Source organism: Pelophylax lessonae (genome assembly GCF_965119305.1).
Source record: "Pelophylax lessonae genome assembly, chromosome: 1".
Lineage (NCBI taxonomy): Eukaryota > Metazoa > Chordata > Amphibia > Anura > Ranidae > Pelophylax > Pelophylax lessonae.
In genome coordinates, this window is record NC_138768.1 from 306,939,141 (window position 1) to 306,964,275 (window position 25,135).

The 25,135-nt window shown below is 41.3% G+C and overlaps 1 protein-coding gene across 1 annotated transcript; it reads right to left on the minus strand.

The window, feature by feature from the left end:
- Positions 1-918: 918 nt before the first annotated feature.
- On the minus strand, positions 919-21,283 carry RHBDD3 (rhomboid domain containing 3). Its single transcript, XM_082260187.1, has 5 exons — positions 21,053-21,283; positions 15,522-15,905; positions 7,403-7,562; positions 7,016-7,261; positions 919-1,200 (listed from the first exon to the last, which is right to left on the minus strand). Exons 1-5 carry the CDS (start codon positions 21,186-21,188, stop codon positions 1,020-1,022), a joined length of 1,107 nt encoding a protein of 368 aa, XP_082116313.1. The 5' UTR covers positions 21,189-21,283; the 3' UTR covers positions 919-1,019.
- Between the last annotated feature and the right edge of the window lie 3,852 nt (positions 21,284-25,135).

Below are 25,135 nucleotides of genomic sequence, written 5' to 3' on the forward strand. Positions count from 1 at the left end.
TTGTATTTACAGAAGATTATAATGCTGGACCTAGAACCTGCAATGGTGCAACTGCAGCCTTTGTTGTAAATAGAAAGGAAAGATTGTATTATTGTTCACATCCAAACAATGTTGTCTTTTCTATGTATTGTTTAATATCTATTTCAGCGACATTATTAATACCTGATAAAAAGATCAATGTAAGGCATTTGCATCCTGAACAAAAAGTGAAGAGCCCATTTACTGCAGATCATGGTCTAGTATTCAATGGATTGGGTCAGTTATGCCATTCTCTGGTTACTAAATCAGTCACTGAAAGTGGCCTTCAAAGTGGTTTATGGTGTATATAAATTCTTGATGCAGCACATCGATCAGCTTTGAACTGCACATGGTTCCTCTCGTTGGTGACTGCCCCCTACTGTGCATGGGTGTAGTGGCAAGGCATGAGAAAGCTCTCTGATGTACTTCATGCATTTGCACTAATTTTTTTATGCATACTAGGAAGCAGTCACCATAGATATTATAGGTAATCATGTTGTAAAGAAAACAAATCTAGAAGTGTGCTGTTGCATGCATGTACTGTATACATAACCCAAGGTACTACGTTATAATTAATACTACACAAAATACATGAGAAAAGGCTCAGAACTGGTTTGTTATTGTTTATAATATAGGTGCATCTTTTCATTATTTGTTTTGTACACATATTCTATCATTATTTGATATCCATGATGGGTAAAAACACTTTGTACAAATAAAACATTTTTTATTGAGCTCCAGTGAGAAATAAAACTCACATAGCAAGATAACTGTGATTCTATGCAAGAAATAAGTATTAATGTCTTTGTATGTCCTTTGAATCCTAGGTTGAATTTTTTATTTTATTTTTTAAAACAATTGCTGACTATAATTCTGTGAAGATGATTATATAGATCTTCTGACTGCTGTGGTAATCATCTCTGTATAATCCAGTCACATCATTTTAAAAATGTCTTTTAGAGACTTGTCAAAAATACCAAGTTCATACATCATAGATTTAATTAGCGTGCATCAGGTGAGTTTTGCAGTCCACTGCCCGTCTGTCTTTCAGTGGTCACTGCAATGTCTTCACCAACCTGTCCTTCTACAAGAAGGGAGACTGCACCCTCTACCTTCCCTGTTGCTGCTAATGCTACAACTGCAGGTCCTGTGGGAAATCCCATGCGTTCTAGTTGCTGAAGCCTAAGAAAATCAGCACAAAACAGTAAAGTGTTATAACAAAAATTTTGAAAACCTCTGCTGCTAAACATATACTCTGTCTGTGAAAATACCTTGTTGCCTTCCTTTTTTATCCATATTTAACCTAATGCATTTGAAGAGCTTGAAAGCAATTTTACGATCACAATAAGTACAATACAATAGTCTTGACATGTTCAAAAGTGGCAAGACTAGGGAAAAATTCAATAGACTGCTCACTTTGCAAATTAATTTTAGCTTTGTGAATGTGGTAGAAAATTCACTTTGCAAAGAATATACAATCCTGTGCAAGGGGAAAAAAATTATATATTATATATATATATATTACATACATACATACATACATACATACATACACACACACACACATTATATATATATATATATATATATATATATATATATATATATATATATATATATATATATATATATATATATATATATACACACACAGTGGGTACGGAAAGTATTCAGACCCCCTTAAATTTTTCACTCTTTGTTATATTGCAGCCATTTGCTAAAATCATTTAGGTTCATTCTTCTTCCTCATGAATGTACACATAGCACCCCATACTGACAGAAAAACACAGAATTGTTGACATTGTTGCAGATTAAAAAAGAAAAACTGAAATATCACATGGTCCTAAGTATTCAGACCCTTTGCTGTGACACCATATATTTAACTTAGGTGCTTTCCATTTCTTCTGATCATCCTTGAGATGGTTCTACACCTTCATTTGAGTCCAGCTGTGTTTGATTATACTGATTGGACTTGATTAGGAAAGCCACACACCTGTCTATATAAGACCTTCCAGATCACAATGCATGTCAGAGCAAATGAGAATCATGAGGTCAAAGGAACTGCCTGAAGAGCTCAGAGACAGAATTGTGGCAAGGCACAGATCTGGCCAAGGTTACAAAAAGATTTCTGCTGCACTTAAGGTTCCTAAGAGCACAGTGGCCTCCATAATCCTCAAATGGAAGACGTTTGGGACGACCAGAACCCTTCCTAGAGCTGGCCGTCCGGCCAAACTGAGCTATCGGGGGAGAAGAGCCTTGGTGAGAGAGGTAAAGAAGAACCCAAAGATCACTGTGGCTGAGCTCCAGAGATGCAGTCAGGAGATGGGAGAAAGTTGTAGAAAGTCAACCATCACTGCAGCCCTCCACCAGTCGGGGCTTTATGGCAGAGTGGCCCGACGGAAGCCTCTCCTCAGTGTAAGACACATGAAAGCCCACATGGAGTTTGCTAAAAAACACCTGAAGGACTCCAAGATGGTGAGAAATAAGATTCTCTGGTCTAATGAGACCAAAATAGAACTTTTTGGCCTTAATTCTAAGCGGTATGTGTGGAGAAAACCAGGCACTGCTCATCACCTGTCCAATACAGTCCCAACAGTGAAGCATGGTGGTGGCAGCATCATGCTGTGGGGGTGTTTTTCAGCTGCAGGGACAGGACGACTGGTTGCAATCGAGGGAAAGATGAATGCGGCCAAGTACAGGGATATCCTGGACAAAAACCTTCTCCAGAGTGCTCTGGACCTCAGACTGGGCCGAAGGTTTACCTTCCAACAAGACAATGACCCTAAGCACACAGCTAAAATAACGAAGGAGTGGCTTCACAACAACTCCGTGACTGTTCTTGAATGGCCCAGCCAGAGCCCTGACTTAAACCCAATGGAGCATCTCTGGAGAGACCTAAAAATGGCTGTCCACCAATGTTTACCATCCAACCTGACAGAACTGGAGAGGATCTGCAAGGAGGAATGGCAGAGGATCCCCAAATCCAGGTGTGAAAGACTTGTTGCATCTTTCCCAAAAAGACTCCTGGCTGTATTAGATCAAAAGGGGGCTTCTACTAAATACTGAGCAAAGGGTCTGAATACTTAGGACCATGTGATATTTCAGTTTTTCTTTTTTAATAAATCTGCAACAATGTCAACAATTCTGTGTTTTTCTGTCAGTATGGGGTGCTATGTGTACATTCATGAGGAAGAAGAATGAACTTAAATGATTTTAGCAAATGGCTGCAATATAACAAAGAGTGAAAAATTTAAGGGGGTCTGAATACTTTCCGTACCCACTGTATGTATATATATATATATATATATATATATATATATATATATATATAAACATATATACACACACAGTATCTCACAAAAGTGAATACACCCCTCACATTTTTGTAAATATTTTATTATATCTTTTCAAGTGACAACACTGAAGAAATTACACTTTGCTACAATGTAAAGTAGTGAGTGTACAGCTTATATAACAGTGTAAATTTGCTGTCCCCTCAGTGAAAATGTCCAAATTGTACCCAATTAGCCATTTTCCCTCCCTGGTGTCTTGTGACTCGTTAGTGTTACAAGGTCTCAGGTGTTAACGGGGAGCAGGTGTGTTAAATTTGGAGTTATCGCTCTCACTCTCTCATACTGGTCACTGGAAGTTCAACATGGCACCTAATGGCAAAGAACTCTCTGAGGATCTGAAAAAAAGAATTGTTGCTCTACATAAAGATGGTCTAGGCTATAAGAAGATTGCCAAGACCCTGAAATTGAGCCGAAGCATGGTGGCCAAGACCATACAGTGGTTAAGCAGGACAGGTTCCACTCAGAACAGGCCTCGCCATGGTCGACCAAAGAAGTTGAGTGCACATGCTCAGCATCATATCCAGCGGTTTTCTTTGGAGGTTAAGCGTGTGTGGCGGCAACCAGGTGAGGAGTACAAAGACAAGTGTGTCTTGCCTACAGTCAAATACAGCTACGGTTTATTAAGGGAACCATGAATGCCAACGTACTGTGACATACTGAAGCAGAGCATGATCCCCTCCCTTAGGAGACTAGGCCACAGGGCAGTATTCCAACATAACGACACCAAACACACCTCTAAGACAACCACTGCCTTGCTAAAGAAGCTAAGGGTAAAGGTGATGGACTGGCCAAGCATGTCTCCAGACCTAAACCCTATTGAGCATCTGTGGGGCATCCTCAAATGGAAAGTGGAGAAGCGCAAGGTCTCTAACATCCACCAGATCCGTGATGTCATCATGGAGGAGTGGAAGAGGACTCAAGTGGCAACCTGTGAAGCTCTGGTGAACTCCATGCCCAAGAGGGTTAAGGCAGTGCTATAAAATAATGGTGGCCACACAATATATTGACACTTTGGGCCCAATTTGGACATTTCCACTTAGGGGTGTACTCACTTATGTTGCCTGCAGTTTAGACATTAATGGCTGTGTGTGGAGTTATTTTGAGGGGACGGCAAATTTACACTATTATACAAGCTGTACACTCACTACTTTACATTGTAGCAAAGTTTCATTTCTTCAGTGTTGTCACATGAAAATATATAATAAAACATTTTAAAAAATGTGAGGGGTATACTCACTTTTGTGAGATACTGTGTGTGTGTGTGTGTGTGTAATTTATTTTTTGCTTGCATATGATTGGATGATGGAAGTCAGAAAAGCTTCACCTTATTCACTAAGCTCTGGGGAAATTCCCTTGCAAAGTAAAGTCTATTTGCCTTCAGTAAATCAACCAAAAGTGACAAAGGTTCAGCTGAGAAAAAAACATTTATGAACATCTTAGCCCAGCCTGAGACTGCAAGTATGATCCAACTGCTCTCAGGCATCTCAATCTTCCATCAGGTCACTAAACATGTGACTGCTTATGTTTAGCTTATGGAGTAGAGCAGGTGAGGATTGCTGAAGCTACCATGTGAACAGGAAGGAGAAGGAAAAAAAAAAAAGGACATTGGAAAAGGTTCTGTTTCAGGCCAGATTAGATGACTGTCATCTAATGTCTATAGGCACTTTTTGAAAACCAAAACCAATTTTATTTTCCCTTGATAGGTCTGCGGTGAAGATGTCAGCAGAGCGCTTCCACTGCCCTGCTACACAGGGTACACATAAACTGTTGCATGATTCAGCAGATTATGTTTAAGGACCTGCTGGAAGATGGAGATGCTCGAGGAGAGTTGGGGTTTATTTACTAAAACTGGAGAGTGCAAATCTGGTTCAGCTGTACCCAGTAGACATGCAGGTTCTAACTTTAGCTTGTTCAATTAAGCTTTGGCAAAAAAAAAAAAAAAAACTGTAAGCTAAATTTGTTTCTATGCAGCGCTGTACCAGATCTGTATTCTCCAGTTTTACTAAAAAAAAAAACCGAACTGAATTTTTTTTCTTCCACTGCTTTGGGCCCCTAACACATAATTATCAGAACAGAGAACTCAGCGGATGTTCCAAATGCCCACTGAGTGCTCCCCAAACTTGTGCAGTTAAGGCCCATACACACTTACCGATTGTCGGCCGTAAATATTCAGCCAACGCCCGTTTGGCCGATTGTCGGCTTGTTAGTATGATGCTTCCGAAAACCGACTGCGACTTTTCGGCCGAACAAAATCTGGTGTGCAGGCTATAAAATATTTGTAGGCCAACAAAGAACGGCCGATTGTTCGTCAGTCAGTACAGATTTCGGCCGGCAAAAAGCAGATAAGCAAGACTGGGCATGCTCAGAGAAGAAAAAACACACGGAAAGTTAATCATTACATGACATCACTTCTGCAGTCGGTTGTTGTTGGCCGACAAAATTCGTGTGCAGTCTTTAGCACTTTTCAATCTACACGACAGCACCGGACAAAAGACGGCCGAACGGTCGGCCGACAATCGGTGCGTGTGTACACGGCTTAAGAAGAGCGTATTGAGTCTATAGTTATGAAAAGCAACTCCTCGGACTCAACTGCATTCCTAGGCTAAAGCTGGTCTTATGCAAATAGATTTTCAAATCAATGTTTGTACAAACCTTTGTTCAAAAAGTCTGACGAGTGCCTTGAATATTACATTACCAATGTCAACTGAAAGTAAAAAAATAAAAAAAAATACTCCATCCTGCTGCTTGGAATTTTCTCATTACTGTGGTTGAAATCGAACGTCGATTTTACCCCACTAACAATTAGAAAATCAAAAGAACATACTTTAGACGAAAAATTTAAAATGAAATTCTACTAGTGTACAGCCACCTATATGCTTTTATTCACATACCATATTGCAAACAGCTCTAAAAAAAAAAAAAAAAAAACACAGCCCCAGGAGTTGTGTTCTTTTTTGAATGATATACTGTAGTCTGATTGCAGATCCTGAGATAACTGCTAAGCTCTTTCTTAGTAAGCTAATGAAATACACAAGTGGACTGTTAAAGAGAATCTTTGTATTGAGTTATATGACAGGTCTGTTAAAAAAATATACCAGAGTATATTCCCTGCGCCAAGGATTTTAAGGCTCCATGTACACGGGATGTTGTAAATGGCCGTTTAGGAGCAGTTGGGCGTTTTTTTTAGAAGCCCCTGAACCCACCTACATGTTATCTTATCTGTCCATGTACACAGGGTCGTTTACAGTCATTTGCAGGCAGTTGAGTTCAGGGACATTTTTTGGAACGCAATTATTTGCGTTCCAACGTGTGTTTCCCGGTGTTTCAAACGCAAAAACGGGACCGAACGTGATGAAGTACGTTCAGCCACGTTATAAGTTTTTTTTTCTTCCATTCAAAATCAATGGTTCCCTATGGGAGCCTATTGATTTGAATGGAAGGTGCACCGCAAGTCGGATCAGATCTCTGAAGACGTCACAGGAAGTGACGAAACGCGTTATCATATGATAGGTCTATATAATAAATAATTCAGTAAACACAAGTTTGCAATAAAAAGGGGGAGGCTGGTATGGGATAGCTCCATATGGGGCCATATAAAGGCATGTTATATATATTAAAAAAAAATAAAAATACAAGCAACTTACCTAAGTGCCGACACACTGGATTTGTTTAAGGTTAGTTCGGGTCTCTGGGTTTCCTGTTGCTCATATTCCCTTAAAGATGCCAGAATGCCAGCTTCCAACATCGCCTCTTCCAATGTCTCATCACGTCCAAACCAAACAGGAGTTTCTTGGAAATGGCCAAGGGATGCAGTCTGTGCAGCCACCCCATCTAAAGACATATCAGTAAACAGGTTGGGGTCCTGTACATGTGTATTGGTGAATGGAAGTCTAATAAACAAAACAAAAAATATTTCTTTAAAGTGATATACAGTTTTTTATTTTGTTTTGTTTGTTTAAAGATACAGGCCTTACAGTGAAACTTAAGTAAAATCTTTAAAGACATTTACTGTATTTGTTGCTTTCGCATACCTGTCTTGTGCTTCAAAATTTGTCATGTGCAGCCCAGATCCTTCCTGCCGAGAGGGTATAAACCGAGCTACAGGAAGAGATTTCAAGCAAATGAATATTCTATCTAGTGCCCGTATTCTGGTTTCTGACGGCTCCAGGAAGCGGAGTAATCCCTTGCGGACTGTGGTTTTACTGTAAGGATCTAACTTTTCAGGCATGAAACAGAAATTTCTCTCTATAGAGGTGCATCTCATAAAATTAGAATATCATCAAAGTAAATTTAATGTAATAATTCAATTAAAAAAGTGAAACTCGTATTTTTTATAGATGCATTATACAGAGTGATATATTTCAAGCATTTCTTTCTTTAAATTTTGATGATTATGGCTTACAGCTAGTGACAACCCAAAATTCAGTGTTTCAGAAAATTAGATTACATAAGACCAATAAAAAGACCAATAAAAAAAGGATTTTTATTACAGAAATGTTGGCTTACTGAAAAGTATGTCCATGTACAGTATAGTATGCACTTAATTCTTGGTCAGGGCTCCATTTGCATGAATTACTGCATCAATGCCGCATGGCATGGAGGCGATCAGCCTATGGCACTGCTGAGGTGTTATGGAAGCCCAGGTTGCTTTGATAGCGGCCTTCAGCTCATTTGCATTGTTGGGTCTGGTGTCTCTCATCTTCCTCTTGACAATAGCCCACAGATACTCTATGGGGTTTAGGTCAGACGAGTTTGCTGGCCAATCAAGCACAGTGATACCATGATTGTTAAACCAGGTATTGGTACTTTTGGCAATGTGGGCAGGTGCCAAGTCCTGCTGAAAAATGGAATCAGCATCTCCATAAAGCTGGTCAGCAGAGGGAAGCATGAAGTGCTCTAGAATTTCCTGGTAGATGGTTGCACTGACTTTGGAGTTGATAAAACACAGTGGACCAACACCAGCAGATGACAAGGCTCCCAAATCATCACTGACTGTGGAAACTTCACATCGGACCTCATGCAACTTGGATTCCATGCCTCTCCACTCTTCCTCCAGACTCTGGGACCTTGATTTCCAAATGAAATGCAACATTTTCCACAGTCCATGATGATTTGGGGAGCCATGACATCTGCTGGTGTTGGTCCACTGTGTTTTATCAACTGCAAAGTCAGCGCAGCCCTCTACCAGGAAATTCTGGACCACTTCTTGCCTTCTGTTTAAACATGCCAAAAAGTACCAATACCTAGTTTAATGATCATGGTTGCACTGTGCTTGATTTGCCAGCAAACTCGCCTGACATAAAGAGAATCTGTGGGGTATTGTCAGGAGGAAGATGAGAGACACCAGACCCAACAATGCAGATGAGCTGAAAGCAGTTATCAAAGCAACCTGGACTTCCATAACACCTCAGCGGTGCCATAGGCTGATCGTCTCCATGCCACACCACATTGATGCAGTAATTCATGAAAAAGGAGCCCCAACCAAGTATTGAGTGCATACTATACTGTACATGGACATACTTTTCAGTAAGCCAACATTTCTGTATTAAATCCTTTTTTTTTTTTTTTTTTTTTTTTTATTGGTCTTATGTAATATTCCAATTTTCTGAGATACTGAATTTTGGGTTGTCACTAGTTGTAAGCCATATTCATCAACATTAAAAGAAAGAAATGCTTGAAATATATCACTCTGTGTATAATGCATCTACTGTATATAAAATATATAGGTTTCACTTTTTGAATTTCAATTTCTGAAATAAATTATCTTTTTGATGATATTCTAATTTTATGAGATACACCTGTATTATGTGTTTTAGCAGGAAGGAACTGAAGGGAATAGCCATTCTGGGGCGCTGTGTTAAATGAATGAGCTGTTAACACACCAGAATCAAAATAAAAATTGGCATGTAGCATTTTTTTCTGATGTAGCACACTACAATACATGATAGTGCATTATCATATGCTGTAACACTGGCATCAAAGGCACATTGGATTAGTGTATTGGGCAGTGTAATGGCACTGCAAAACACAGACACACATAATGTGTGTAGTGGTAATGCGTGTGTTACCTCTATGAACCTCAACAGTAAAGTGTTAATGGGTTGTCACCTGTCACATCATCATGCAAAGCAATCTGACCAAGCAGACATATAAACAAAATATATTCTTTAGGACCGATTCACACCTTTCCAGTGCGATGCATTGCTGAAGTGCGCTTACTAATGCAAGCGTTGCTGAAACACAGGTAAATGTATGTATGTTAAGTATGTTGTAGTGCTTTTTCTTATTTACAATAACTAACACCCAAACACGTGCATTGTGGTGTGATGCAATGCTTGGTGACTCACTATTGTGTTGTGGTGCAGTGAAATGGTGCATGTCAGATTTTTTGACCATTTTCGTGCATTGCCAGCACATTTAAATGAATGGGCTGCTATAACACAGCGCACTTTAAAGTGCGGCAAAACACATGTTAATGCAACGCATCAAGATGTGAATGGGCCCAATACTTTTTGAAGTAGGAACGGATTGGAACCAGGTGTCAGGCATTACTGAAATTTGGTGCACAGTTAGACAGATTTTTTCCTGGCTTTTTGTTATGGTGACACTGGACTAGTAAGGAAAAATTGGCAGCAGAGGGACAGTAAGCAATAAAAACAGGACAGGGGTTCTTTCTATCATTCCCCTACTCTGATTGTGTCCGTTATGATCTTAGCACACTGAAAATTGTATGAATGTCATTGGGTATCACTCAACTTTGAAGAGGACCAGTGCCAGCATGTAGAGTGGTGAATCTTCGGGGGTCAGGGTTGGAGAATAATTAGGTATTGCAGAGTGCTCCATTTTACTCACTCTATTATCTCCAGTTTCCATGCAATTTGTCTGCACCATCACCCTCACTCTATTATATCCAGTTTCCATCCACTCTGCTCCATCTCCCTCAATTTATTACCTCCAGCTTCCATCCACTCTGCTCCACATCCCCTACTCTGTCTACTCAAGCTTCCATCCATTCGGTTCGTTCCATCTCCCCCAGTCTGTCCTCTACAGCTTCCATCCACTCGGTCTGCTCCATCTCCCTACTCTATTATCTCCAGCTTCCATCCACTCTGCTCCATATCCCCTACTCTGTCTGCTCAAGCTTCCATCCATTCTGTCTGTTCCATCTCCCCCAGTCTGTCCTCTACAGCTTCCATCCACTCTGTCTGCTCCATCTCCCTCACTCTATTATCTCCAGCTTCCATCCACTCTGCTCCATATCCCCTACTCTGTCTGCTCAAGCTTCCATCCATTCTGTCTGTTCCATCTCCCCCAGTCTGTCCTCTACAGCTTCCATCCACTCTGTCTGCTCCATCTCCCTCGCTCTATTATCTCCAGCTTCCATCCCCTTTGCTCCATCTCCCCTACTTTGTCTGCTCAAGTTTCTATCTATTCTGTCTGTTCCATCTCCCTCAGTCTGTCCTCTACAGTTCCCATCAAGTCTTTCTGCTCCATCGTCCACCCACTCTGTCCACTTCAGCATTATTAAACAAATACAGTGGCATCAATCCAAGTGACTACAGCCTGGTACACACTATTAGATCATTCCGTTAAACAAAAAAAAACTGTCAGCTCCGGTTGGAACTGCTATATGAATTATGCGGTTAGTACAGCGATATACCCCGCTGAGCTATTATGCTCTGACAAACACTCCAATCAGCGTTCTCTGCTGGTTTTCCAGCATGCAGGTCGGTCAAAAGCCAGCCAAATGGCCTGCTTCTGTCGGAAAGAACGACATACACACGGGCCGAATGTCGTCATTTTTTTTGTTTGAACCGGCAAATGTCTCCCAGGATTCAGCCCCGTGTGTACTTGGCTTAAGGCCAGGCATAGACAGTGCAGTGGTTGCAGGGAAAAAAAATAGCTTGATTACCCCCATCAACACACACAGGGGAATCCCTTCTGTGGAGCCATTGTGTTCTCCTGGGTAAAAATAAATAAATAAAGCAGGTTGATCGATCAACTTGGGTACATTCAGCCTGCCCATACATGGTTCGCATCTCCACCTGTTCAGCAGAACTGTCTATGGCTGGCTTAGGCCCCTTTCACACATACGGTCCGTTCAGTTCATCAGTTCAGTCACGTCAAAATGTATCAGTTATCCATCCATTTTTCATCCGTTTTTCGTCAGTTATCATCCTTTTTTCGTCAGTTGTTATCCGTTTTTCATCTGTTTTTTGTCTGTTGTTATCTGTTTTTCATCCGTTGTCATCCGTTTTTCATCCGTTGTCATCAGTTGTCATCCGTTGTCATCCATTTTTCATCCATTGTCATCCGTTTTTCATCCGATCCGTTTTTTTGACAGATGAAAAATAGGGCATTCATCCGTTCAAAAAAACGGACATTGACGGAAGCGGATGAAAACGGATGTTAACTGATGATCATCCGTTGTCATCCGTTTTTACATAGAGATACATTGATGTCCGTTTTTCATCCGTCAACAGATGGATGAAAAACGGACAAACGGACAGCATGTGTGAAAGGGGCCTTAAGCAGCAAATGGCTGTGGGTGTTCTGCCTTCCCTCCCATAAAGCAGGCATAAACTCGCCCCTCCCTATACATGCTTTGAGACTTTTGTTCATTACGTGTACGTCTCCTACAAAAAAAGAGTGGTTAGACAGTGGTGGAGGAGGAATGGGTGGTGTGTTTTCAGCTCTGGATCCGTTGCACCAGTTCCACCAACTTCCGACATTTTCTTTTGTTTCTTTTAGTTTTAGATAGAGCAAGAAAGATCTAAAAAGCTCTGTCAGTTTTTTATTGCTGTCTGTGTCCCATTTTGGGAGATTTCCTCTCCAGGTGACAGGTGTCAGGAAAATCTGGAAGTAAGAGGAAAATATCAACAATCTAAACTCTATCTAATTTAAAAAAAAAAAAAAAAAAAAAAAAAAAAAAAAAAAAGGTTTTTGTTGTAGTCAGGCTTCAACCACACATTTGCACTTGCTTTCAGACACTTCAGTAAAGTCAGGGGCTTAAAGTGGTTGCATGCCTAGAAAAAAAAAAAAGCCTGTCTCTACCATGGTCTGTGTGAGAGCCGATCTCCTCCCCTCTTCTCCTGCGGTGTTAAAGCAATGCTATTTCCATGAAGCTACTCCTCCCCTCCTCTTTGTTAAACAATTCCCACCCTCCTCTTTGTTAAACAATTCCCACCCAGGCCAATTCTGACATTTCTCTCCTACATGTAAAACTATGTATTTTTTTGCTATAAAAGAACCCCTAAATATTATATATTTTTTTAACAGAGACCCTAAAGAATAAAATGTTGGGTGTTGCCTTTTTTTATGTCACACAGTATTTACGCAGTGGTATACCTCACATGTGTGGTGCTATCACCGTTTACATATGTGTGCAGAACTTGCATATACGATTGCTTTTATATGTAAGCACTGGGGGAGGGGGGGGGGGGGTACTTTACATTTTTTAAATATTATTTTTATTATTTATTTTATTCAAAACTTTTTTTACTGTATTTTACACTTTTTTTAAATCAATTTTATTGCTTTCACAAAGGATAAGCTACTCCTGCCTTTGATCGACCGATGCTTCCTGCGATCAACTGATCCTTCCTTTAATCAACAAATGCTTCCTTCGATCAATCGGCCGTTCCTTCCTGCGAACAATCAACGGATCTTACCAACGTTCATTCAACCGATCTTTCCTACGATCGATCGACTGATCCTTCCTGTGATCGACCACCCGATCCTTCCTGCAATCAATTGATCCTTTCTTCGATCAATGAATGCTTCCAGTGAACGATTAACCGATCCTTCCTGCGATCAATTGACTGATCCCTCCTGCGTTAAATCGACCGTTTCCTCCTTACTTACTTTAATGCTTCGTGCGATCGACCAACCGATCCTTCCTGCAATTGACTGACCCTTCCCTTGACCAATCCTTCCTTGTTTCCATCGATCCTTTGTTTCCATCTTTAAACCTTCCTTCCTTCATTATTTGCTAGTAATATTTTTCGCCACAGGATTCATTTTAAAGGGGGCGGAAGAGGTGTCCCCTCCTGCTGCTTCTGCTCGTCTCTGGGCTTACTGGACTATTCGTTTAGCCCGGAGCCGATCCGATCCCCTCCCTGGCTGGGCAGGAAGCTGAGTGAGGGCGAGATAGCCCCCACTCTGCTCTTTGGCCTTGGAGGAACAGAGCGACATCAGACATCACTTCCGCATTCCAGCCTTAAAAGGATTGTAAAGGCAGAAGGCTTATTTTATCTTAAAGCATTCTAAAAATTAGGAAAAAAAAAAATAATTCTGTGTGTGCAGCCCCTTAATACTTACCTGAACCCATCTTTATCCAGAGATGTTACAGGAGTGTCTCGATTGGCTCTTGATTGGCTCCCACTGCTGTCAATCAAAGTCAGTCTGTCAATCAAGAAAAGAGGGGGCGTGCCGGGTGCTTGCTGTGGGGGCACTCAACAGGAGGGAGGGGGCCCGAGCACAGAAGAGGGACCCGAGAAGTGGAGGACCTAGTCCACTCTGTGCAAAACCAACTGCACAGAGGAGGTAAGTATAACGTGTTTGTTATTAAAAAAAAAAAAGACTTTATAATCACTTTAAAGGGTTGTTTTTTTTTTTAATATCTCTTTTTTTGCTTTTAACTGTAAATATGAGATCTGAGGTCTTTTTGACCCCAGATCTTGCAATAAAGAGGCCCTTTTATGCTTATTTCTATTACAAAGGATGTTTACATTCCATGTAATAGGAATATAAGTGATCAAAAAAAAAAAAAAATTAAAAAGGGACAGTGTAAAAATAAAAAGTAAAACAAATAAGAAATAAAAAGTAAAGGGCTCCCTCCCTCCGAGCGAACGTGCAGAAATGTACGCATACGTAAGTTGCCCCTTCATATGTAAACGGTGTTCAAATCACACATGTGAGGTGTCGCCAGGAGTGTTACAGCGAGAGTAATAATTCTACCACTAAACTTCCTCTGTTACTCTAAACAGGTAACCTGTAAAAAAGTTTAAAGCATTGCCTATAGAGATTTTTAAGTACCGTATTTTGTTGTCATTCCACGAGCGTGCGCAATTTTAAAGCATGACATGTTAGGTATCTATTTACTCGGCGTAACGTCATCTCTCACATTATACAAACACATTTGGCTAACTTTACTGGTTTCTATTTTTTTCTATTAAAAAATTTTACTTTTTTTTTTTTGCATTTGCAAGGCCGCTGCGCAAATACGGTGTAATATAAAAAATTGCAACAATCTCCATTTTATTGTCTAAGGTCTCTGCTATAAAAAAAATAAATAAAAAAATAATGTTTGGGGGTTCTAAGAAATTTTCCAGCAAAAAATACTGATTTTAACTTGTAAACAACAAAATGTCAGGAATAGGCCTGGTCCTTAAAGCGGAAGTATCGTCGCCTTTTTACCTTTTACCTACAGGTAAGCCTATAATAAGGCTTACCGGTAGGTAAATTTAATATCTCCTAAACCTGCAAGGTTTAGGAGATATTCGCCCTGCATGCAGCCACTGAAACCAGCGGCACATGCGCTTTGAAGGTCCGGCGGACCTTCAGAGCTCCTTGCCGGAAAGTGAACTCCCACGCGCATGCGCAGGAGGTACATCATCGCGGCTCCGGCCACTCACAGCGCCAGAGCCGCCGAACCCGGAAAAGACGCAGAGGGAACATGACAGCTCCCTCAGCGGTGTCCGGGCGACCGTGTCGGGGCTTCGTTTTAAGGTAAGTATTATTTTATAATGAGCTAGTATGCAATGCATACTAGCTCATTATGCCTTTGTCCTGCAGGGTTTTTTTTTTTTTTTTTTCGGTGAGGATACAACTGCTTTAAGTGGTTAAGGGCCTATCCATACTTGTTTGTTTTGATGCAACAAAACTCTTGCACTTTTCTGCATGAACAAAATATGTGTCAATTAAAGCCCACATTCTTTCCTATATGGTTGGTTTACATCTATACATTGCAGTTTAGTGTGTGGACAAAGGGAACAGCTATGGGTCTATTCACACCTACATGTGTGCATACCTATGCATCCTGCATGCACAGAAGACAGTGGAAATCAAGCCTAATGTTATTAGTGGTGCTGATCGTACAATAGACAATTATCATTACAATGATGTACATAGTAACTGGTGAAAGGATACTGGCCAGTCCACTAATCACTCCACAGATGTGGTATAAAAACGAAGACTGTGGCCACAAGAATTGTAAAGCTATTGTTATCCCGCAGCACAATAAAGGTAGCATCTTCTTGCCCCGTCGCCATGGAACAGCTGGGCTATGAGCTATCAGCAGAGATAAATTGGTAGCGAGGTATCCAGAGGCTGGGGCAGCAGGTAGAGGCAGAAGCAAGGAAATCAAAATGTAAATTGTGGCACTGCACAAAGTGCACATACATGAGAGATATAGAAAATACAGGGTTCCAATGCGGTTTTCTAATTTCCAGTGCAGGAGCGGGAACAGGAGGAGAGATATTATTAGAAGCTGAGTGTTAATGGAACACAGCCCATGTGTTAGCAAACGATGGCCTAAAAAAAAAAAAAAGTACAAATCAGATGTCAGTAATTTATAAAAACACTACAGAAGACTGTATGAAAAACATAGTAAAGTAGCAAAACCAGGGCTTTTTTCCCTCAGAGAATAGGTGCAGGAACTCCTCCTTTCCGAGTATCCCCTTGTCTCCGCCCCCTACCAACCTTCGAGCAACGTTCCTTGGCTCCAACCCCCACCCACCTCCCAGTACTGCCCCTTTCAGAGAATATAGAACCAAGTAAAATTTGTAGTATAAAGTAATTTGCATGGAATTTAATAACAAGAAAAGCAGTAAAATAGATCCCTTGCAGCCAGGAACAATGGATCACCTGCATTAAAATACCCCCCCCCCCCTCCAGCAACAATAGACCCCTGGCAGCAAAAACAGATCTCCCCCCTGCAGCCAGCATCAATAGACTCTCCAGATCCCTCCCAACAACAGCTGACCCGCAGCAACAGAAGAGCCACCTCCAGCAACAATAGATCGCCCCCACAGCAACAACAGACCTCCCCTCAGGCAAAAAAAGATCCCCTCTAATGACAATAGATCCCTAGCAGCCAGCATCAATAGATCCTGTAGCACACCCCAGCACCCCTTGCCATTACATTCAGTGCTGGAGGTGCCGGAACTGCAAATCCCCTGCATTGCCGCTGAAAAAAAGCCCTGAGTAAAACTATTCGTAGAACACATAACAAAATATCCCAAATGATTTCTCATTGTTATGGCTGTTATAAATGTAAAATCTTATAGCAGTTACTGTATTACACTTCATATTATTTGATTACCTAAAAGCTTTCCATGAAAGTCTTTATATGATGCACACGAGGCAAAACTGACCCCAAACTTTGAATTCTTCGTATATATGCCTCTGTGTTACTATAACAGCTTTTAAGACTAGCAGGATAACAGCTCCAAAGCATAGCAAATGACAGTAACCTGAATATGGCTGAACAAACGGTGACCCTTTTGTTATATTTACATGGATGTTGTCTATGGATTTGCAACCTTTTGTATTTATTTCAAAAGGGGCTTGTCAGATCCTGAATGTAAAAAAGTGTTTTAGTCATCATGCCCATTCTAGTTCGCAATTTGTTAGGTCAACATGTTTAACCTAGTTTTGTGTCCAAACACAGTGTGCTTTCTTTTACTTTTCTGTTATACAGAGATATTCAAAATATGTACTGAATTCTGCGTAAGTAATCAAATGAGTTGCATTTATCATTTTACTGCACGTAGAAAAAAAACAAGTATAATGAATATTCAGTGCAAAATTACATAAAGTGGCATTATTATTGTTTCTTATAGCGCTTTTCCACTGCATGGAACCGAACGGTTCGGCTCGCTTTTGTGCTTTTCCACTGCTGGTACCGCATGGTACGGTGTAGGAACGGTTCGGTTTCGGTACGGTACAACGACGTTTTTCCACTACATGGAACTGAACGGTACGGCTCTCTAAAACAGTACCACCTCGATTGTGGTTCCAAGAGGTACCATACCGGTACCATATCCCACAATCCTTTGCATGCAGTCACTACTAGCCACTGATTGGTCAGAGAATTGTTGTTATCCCACCCACTTAACTTTAGTGGAAAAGCAAACCATACCAAACCGTACCGAACCGTTCCAACACCGTACCATGCGGTACCAGCAATGGAAAAGCAAACTAGGCCAAGCAGGGCCGAGCCGGTACTTGCAGTGGAAAAGTGCCACTAGATATCTGTTGAGAGCCAGATTAGGTAACCTAGGCCTGGCAGATAAATGGGGCCCATCCAAGGGCCTGTGCAGGCATCTCTGAGGCCCACCAACCACTACTAAATAGGAGGCACTTTTGACCATCAAAGAATGGGGAGGGGGGGTTATTGGGTGAGCTGAACTTGCTAAATTAATTTGATTGCAGAAGGTCACATTAGGGACTACAGATGGTGGCTAGTGAAGTTTAAACATGAGAGAGTTTTAGATCAAGGTGAGACTTATGGCTGCATTTTTAAAGGGACACTAAACTCTGGTTTAAAAAAAATATATTCAAGTATGTATTCCTAATTAAAAAATACCTTCTATTGCTTTCTTTGGGATTTGTATTGTGCATAGAGCAGTGCACATAACAGCAAATAAAAGGCACTACTGGTTCGGAAAAAACGGAAGTAAGAGGTACAAAGGAGCAGTTCGGGAGCTCACAAAGGACATTAGAAGGAAAAACACAGTAAGAAACAATATCATGAAAAACAGACAACAAGGCCGTTAAGTAATAGATGTGTATGGATTATATTTGGAGAAAAAGGATATTGTTTAGTGTTACTGTATTACTAGAAAGCTAGTTTAAAGTGGAACAATGCTCACCGGGGCTCCAGTGATGTGGCGTCTCAGAGCTCCCCGCCTGGCCACTGACATCTTCAGGTGGCCAGCTTCAGGGTCTCGATCGGCGGCTGCTTCCATTAGTCGGGTGGGGATAACCCCACTCCTGCACATGCAGGGGGAGTTCAGTTCATTGCTGAATTTGTACAGTGAGCTGCTTGTGCGCGGCTCTCTGTAGAGGGGTAATAATGAATATATTTGCCAGCACACCACGGATCTTCAGTCCAAACATTTTTTTTTATTAAAACAAGATCACATCACAAGCAAGAGAGTTATTACAGTATTCTCTGTAGAGGGGTGGACAGGCAGGTACCGTAGGTAACTTTATTGCAGAAGAGAAAAAGCATGTCTCTTCCGCATTACAATTCCTGTCTGTCCACCCTTTATTTTAGGCCTAAAGTTCCACTTTAACCACTTTAGGTCTGCTTACATGGACACCACTGCGGCAGTGTGGCTCGATAACGTCTGACGACGTAGTACTACATCGGCAGACACTCCCCCTTCAGCGGGCTCGCTCCCTTCCTCTGTATTCAGTCACAGCGGGAGTCGGACCAGGGGAGGAGCAGCGGCGATCGCCGCTGCTCTTCCCCGATCGTCAGGGAAACGAGTCTGGAGATCCGCCCGCTTGTGTAAACACAAGCGGGCGGATCTCCTAAGTGACAGGCAGGGACAGATTGCAGGGTTCAGCATAGCTGAACCCTCGATCTGTCCTTGTGTCACTCAGTCACCTCCCCCCATACACGTTAGTAAGCACCAGGCATACATTAACCCCTCCCTCTCCCATAAAATTAACCCCTTCCCTGCCAGTGTCATTTTTACAGTAACAGTGCATATATATAGCACTGATTACTGTAGTAATGTCACTGGTACCCCCAAAAGTGTCAAAAATGTCAGTCAAGGGTCAGATCTGTCCGCCACAATGTCGCAGTCCTGCAAAAAAAAAAAAAAAATTGCAGATCGCCGCCATTACTCATTAAAAAAAAACACCAAAAATGACAGAAATCTTTCCCTTAGTTAGTAAACGCAATAACTTTTGGGCAAACCAATCAAAATACGCTTATTGTGATTTTTTTTACCAAACATAGGTAGCAGAAAACAAATTGGCCAAAAATGTAAAAAAAATTTTGATTTTTACATTTTTTTGGGGGGAATTTCATATAAAAAAAATGTGAAAAATATTGTTATGAATAAATTTATGCTCTTTTTTGTTTATAGCGCAAAAAGTAAAAATCGCACAGGTGATCAAATACCACCAAAAGAAAGCTCTGTTTGTGGGAAAAAAAGGACGTAAATTTTGTTTGGGTACAGCGTCGCACGACCGCGCAATTGTCAGTTAAAGTCACACAGCGCCGAATCGCAAAAAGTGGCCCAGACGTAAGACAGCAAAATCCTCCGGTGGTAAAGTGGTTAAAATAGGTTTCTTTGGCCAGCTAGCAGGATAAGTGCTGAGCGTTATTTGTATTTAATGTTTGACTGTTAAGATAAATGGTTCAGAATGTGTGAACAATAGTGAAGACAGCAGATTTGTATGCATCACATGCTGCCTTTACAAAAGGAGTTTGGACCTATGAACAGACTGAACATGACCAGCTATCAGAGTTGCTGCCTAAAGGTACAATCCATAGACATTTGAACACAAAAGAAATATAATATGTATTTGTATATGGACAATCCCTGGAATTCATAAAGATTGGCAATGACATAGCTTGCAAAAGTGTCTCTCGTGCATAAAAGTGGTGCAGTATGAGCCAAATTCATGTACATATCTAGAACTTGACTTTGGCGCATACTGCCCCAGGTTGGGTATGCATGTGAGACACTTTTGAAAAATCTGTCTTTGCCACTTTCTCTCTGTACGCCAAAAGAGAGCTGATCTTAATTAGCTCTTCTTTTGTAGAACAAGAACTGTCACCCCACCTTTTTAACTTTTTCCCTAAAGGTAAGCCTTTAATAAGGCTTACCTATAGGTACTGTAAATATCTCCTAAACTTGCACCATTTAGGAGATATTTACATTGCATGCAGCCGATGACGTCATCGGCGCATGCACTCTGAAGGAACAGTCGCCCGCGCCGTTTCTTCAGAACCATGTGCAGTGACCTGCGGCTCCCGCGCACATGCGCAGTAGTGACGTCAAGCGGCTCCCGATCAGTAGCACAGCCGGAGTCCGCAGACCAGGAAGGAAGGAAGATGGCTGAAAATGGATGCGGCCTCCAGCGGGGAAGACGAGGGCTTCGTTTGGAGGTAAGTGTCACATAATGTGCTAGTATGAGGTGCATACTGGCACAGTATGCTTTTACTTTTCAGGGGGAAAAAAATCCCCCCCAAAAAAAAAAAAAAAACCACACTGGGTTTACTTCTTCTTTAAAGTTCATTTAAAATGAAATGCCCATCAAAGATTACCCTGTCTATGGGATGACAATGCTGCTGTACAATTTCAGCTCAGAGCAAACTGTCACCCTGTATCATATGTAATTTTTTATTTTGCACATAGTTTCTCTTTAACGGTTTCACTGAATTCCAAAACTCTTAATAAATTGGTGAAAAATTAAAAACATTCCTAAAAAAAAAAAAAAATCATACTAGTCATCAAGAATGTCAGTTTAGAAAAACATTCCTAAAAAAAAAAAAATCATACTAGTCATCAAGAATGTCAGTTGATCTGTTTAGTCCCTTTTATTATGCTACCACACTTTTAAAAATAAAATAAAGACTTTTTTTTTTAAATAACATATGGTCAACTGAGTTAAAGTAGTTAGTTCTTTTTATTACACTATAAAAAAAAGCTCACCGTCCCAAATTTTCTGTAGGGTTTCAAGGTGCAGTTCAAGATCAGCGCAAGACACTATTAAATTTCCAAACACTATTAGAAGCATCAATAAACAGCATCCTAGTGCTGGGAATGTCCCCAACACCAGTCTTAGCATTTCTTCAAAGTCTATGACCTCTTCAGAGTCTGGTAATCCTTGGTATCACCTGCAAGATAGAAATTTAAAAAATGAACAAGGTAGGCAATCAAAATCATGTGTTTGTTTTGATGTTGTAGACTCAATGCCATATTCATCCAGGCTGGCTTCCCTACGGCTTCACAACAAAGGGGAAATTTAAGTGGCCAGCTCTGTACTCATACTCTAATGCCTCATACACACGCAACGATTATCAGGCGTCTTTTGTCCAGTGTTGTTGTGTTGGTTGAAATGTGTTCTAGACTGCACACAGATTTTCTCGGCCAACAAAAACCAACTTCAGAAGTGATGTCATGTGCTGGTTTACTTTCCGTGTGTTTTTTCTTCTCTGAGCATGCCCAGTCTTGCTCATCTGATTTTTGTCTGCCGAAATCTGTACTGACTGACGGAAAATCGGCCGTTCTGTTGACGGCCAACAAAAATTTTATAGCATGCACACCAGATTTTGTTTGGCCGAAAAGTCGGAGTCGGTTGTCGAAAGCATCATACTAAGAAGCCGAAAATCGGCCGATCGGACGTTGGCCGAAAATTCACGGCCAACTATCGATGCGTGTGTGCGAGGCATTAGACCCTTCTACTGCTTTTAAAACAGTCGACCACCCACTCCTTCTCCAAAAAAACTCCAGTCTCTTGTTCTCCAAGACTCTGCTGTCTCATGGTTCTCCTCCTACCTATCACAGCGCAATTTCAGTGTCACCTACAACTCTATCTCTTCCTCTCACTGTAGGCCTTCCCCATGGCTCGGACCTCGGACCCCGTCTATTCTTTGTGTCTTCTTCCTCCTAGGTCAGCTGATAACCTCCCACAGCTTACAATATTATTTCTATGCTGACAACAACCATGTCTATCTCTCTGCTCCTCAGCTCATCCCTTCTTTTTTTTTTTTCCATTAAACAAAGTCTTTATTGAAAAAATTAAAACACATTTACAAGGAACGAGAGTGCTTGTAGAAGAACACAACATAAAGTAACAGCATAGCTTCGGAATACAGTCACGTACAGATATAGATACAATACCGTCAGGGCTCAGTACAACTGCAGGGCAATGACAAAAAGGCTAAGGGGGACAATTCAGATGTCCGTGGGATATGGGCAGCCCCCACGATATGCCACAATTATTCATAAGTACCGGCGTACCTGGGTGACATTGGCAGCAGCATCTCAACTCATCCCTTCCTTTTCCTTATGCATCAATAATTTACTAACTGACATAAAAGTATGAATGTCACACCACTTCTTTCAAAAACTGAGCTCAATATATATTTACCTTTTGGAACTCCGTGAAAATATTAGCTGAAGTCCAAGTTGCTGTTTTACAAATCAGAAAAACAGACACCTGATGACCAAAGGCCCACTACTAATGTGAGCTTAAAGTGGTGGTATTTTTACCTACAGGTAAGCTTATAAGAAAATGAATATCTCCGATATGTGCAGTTTAAGAGAGGTTATTGCAAGCAGCAGCTGGTGACGGCAACGGCGCATGCACTCTGAAGAAACTGCATACCCGTGCCGTTCCTTCAGAGCTGTGTGCCACGGCATAGACTCCTGGAAGGAAGACGGGGTGAAGATGGAAGCCTCTGCAGCGGTGACAGCGCACCTCTGGTGGGCATCGTTTTAAGGTAAGTCTTTCATATTTTGCTAGTATGTGATGCGTATGCGATTCCCAAACTACGGCCCTCCAGTTGTTCAGGAACTACGATTCCCATCATGCCTAGTCAAGTATGTGAATGTCAGTTTTACAATGCCTCATGGGATGTGTAGTTCTGCAACAGCTGGAGGCCCGTAGTTTGGGAATCCCTGTGTTATGGCATTGCCTTGCAGGTGGAAACTTTTTTTTTTTTTTTTTTTTTTTTTAAAGTTTACTACGGCTTTAACAGGAAAGGGGTGACCTTAAAGTGTTACTAAACCCACAATAGTAAAATCAGTCTGTATATGCAGTAAAGCATGCTTGTTATACTCACTGTGGAACCTAAGGGGTTAATCCTCCGCATTGTGTAAAAAGGCGGCTTGATCCAGTCTTTTCTGATTCCTCCCTTCTTTTACTGTCCCCAATCCATCTGCTGTTAGTACAGAGCCTTGGAGGCACTCTGCACATGCTCAGTTTAGTGTGTATTGCTAGAGAGTTTTTTTTTCTTTTTTGGGAGGGTGCATGTGATCAGCACAGGGCCATATCATCACTGTCCAGACAGAGGGTCAGGTGTCATGCAGCCTTATAGGACAGTCAGAGGAGAATGAAAACTCTTCCTAAAAGCTTTAACCAGTGCTCGGCTAGACAATGATAGAAGTCTCGAAACTGCTATATACTGCTAATGAGAAAAGGTATTTAGATTTCAATAGATTTTTATTTGGTTTAAGTGCAATTTAAACATACATAATAAAACATAGGAATAGCAGTAGTTACAAGACATAACAACTCAGTAGGAGAAGGAGATCCGGGGACGCAGCCCCCAAGGGAACACAGAACAAAAGTACATCCCGCTAATCAACATAGATTCTACCAAGTCCCGAGCCTAGGTGGCCCGGGTCAGACCAAGGCCCGCCCCCCCCCCCCCGGCGCCCCAAAAAGGGAACACACTGTGCCGAACAGGGGGGGGGAGCGACTACCCCGCCCCAACCCACCGCCACCCGGCCGGCCCCGGGACGAGAAAAGGTATTTAGCAGTTTATATTTACTAAAATAATTGCATTTCCTTGTTCTGTGTACTGTGGGAGACCAGATATAGTGAATGCTGTACCTTGCCTGATGAAGGGGCCCTGCGTTGCTTCTGAAATATTTCTACATATTTATTTTATGACCACGGAATAAAGCTTTGGACTCTTTCGAGGAATCCTTGGTGTGCTGATGACATTTCTTCACATAGTGAATGCAGGGTAAAACTTTAAGCTTCAACTCGCACACAAGAACAAAACCCAGCAAATCTACTTCAAGATAGTGGTGCTGAAAGCTGGAGGACCTATCCAGTGAGCCAATACAACACTGAACAAATAATCAGACTTTCAAAAGCTAACCATGGGTAAAAAAAGAAGGTCTTGGGCGAAGATATCTCTATCCACAAAGAGCACCAAAAAATGGGTCTCTTAGAATAGCACAGTCAGCTCTGAATACCTCCTTGCCAATGTGATCACCAGAAGCAAACTAAGATGCTTGAATGTACACCGATTGATGTAAGCCTTCCAGGAGCAAAAGTAAATCTTACAAGATATTATGGGCCTTAGAAAAATAGGGAACACAGAATACAAGATCCCTCTGTCTTTCAGCACCTGGACTTCAACAGCCATGCAGTTAAAGCCTACAATCAAGAAGTAAGTTGGAAGATCATACCTTGAGACAAGGGATTTGGCCAAACTGGTAGAGGTCCAAAACAGTGTGAAAAAGACAAATCAGGTAGGTATACTAAGTCCTTTTTGACCGATCCACAGCTAGGAAAATCATGGCCCTCCAAGTGACCAAGGTAACAGAATCAGAGATGGGAATAATTAGACCAGAGATCTCAGACAGTCAACAAATTGACTAGCAGATTTCCACTGCTAAAGGACCCCAGAGCTGGGTACAAACCTGTCCAGTTTCCTTTGTAACAGGACACCATCAGGCTACATTTGGCATTCCCCAAAGGGATAGTGGTTCTCAAAACATCTCCTGATGAAGAGACTATTCTACAGGGTCCAGGCCTTTTCTACTCAGAAAATCCGCTTGTCAATTTTTTACCATTAAGAAATTTAACATCATAGGCACCGCCGAAGCAAGTTATTCTGCCTGGCTGAAGATAAAATCTACTTTCCTAGGTACTGGTATGCTTTTTGTTATTACTTGGCAATTTATGTAGCCTACTACTGTGGCATGATTAAAAAAAAAATCTGGACTGGTTGAGCAGTTAGTATCACAGTCCAGCTAAGGACAGATAGGCAAATT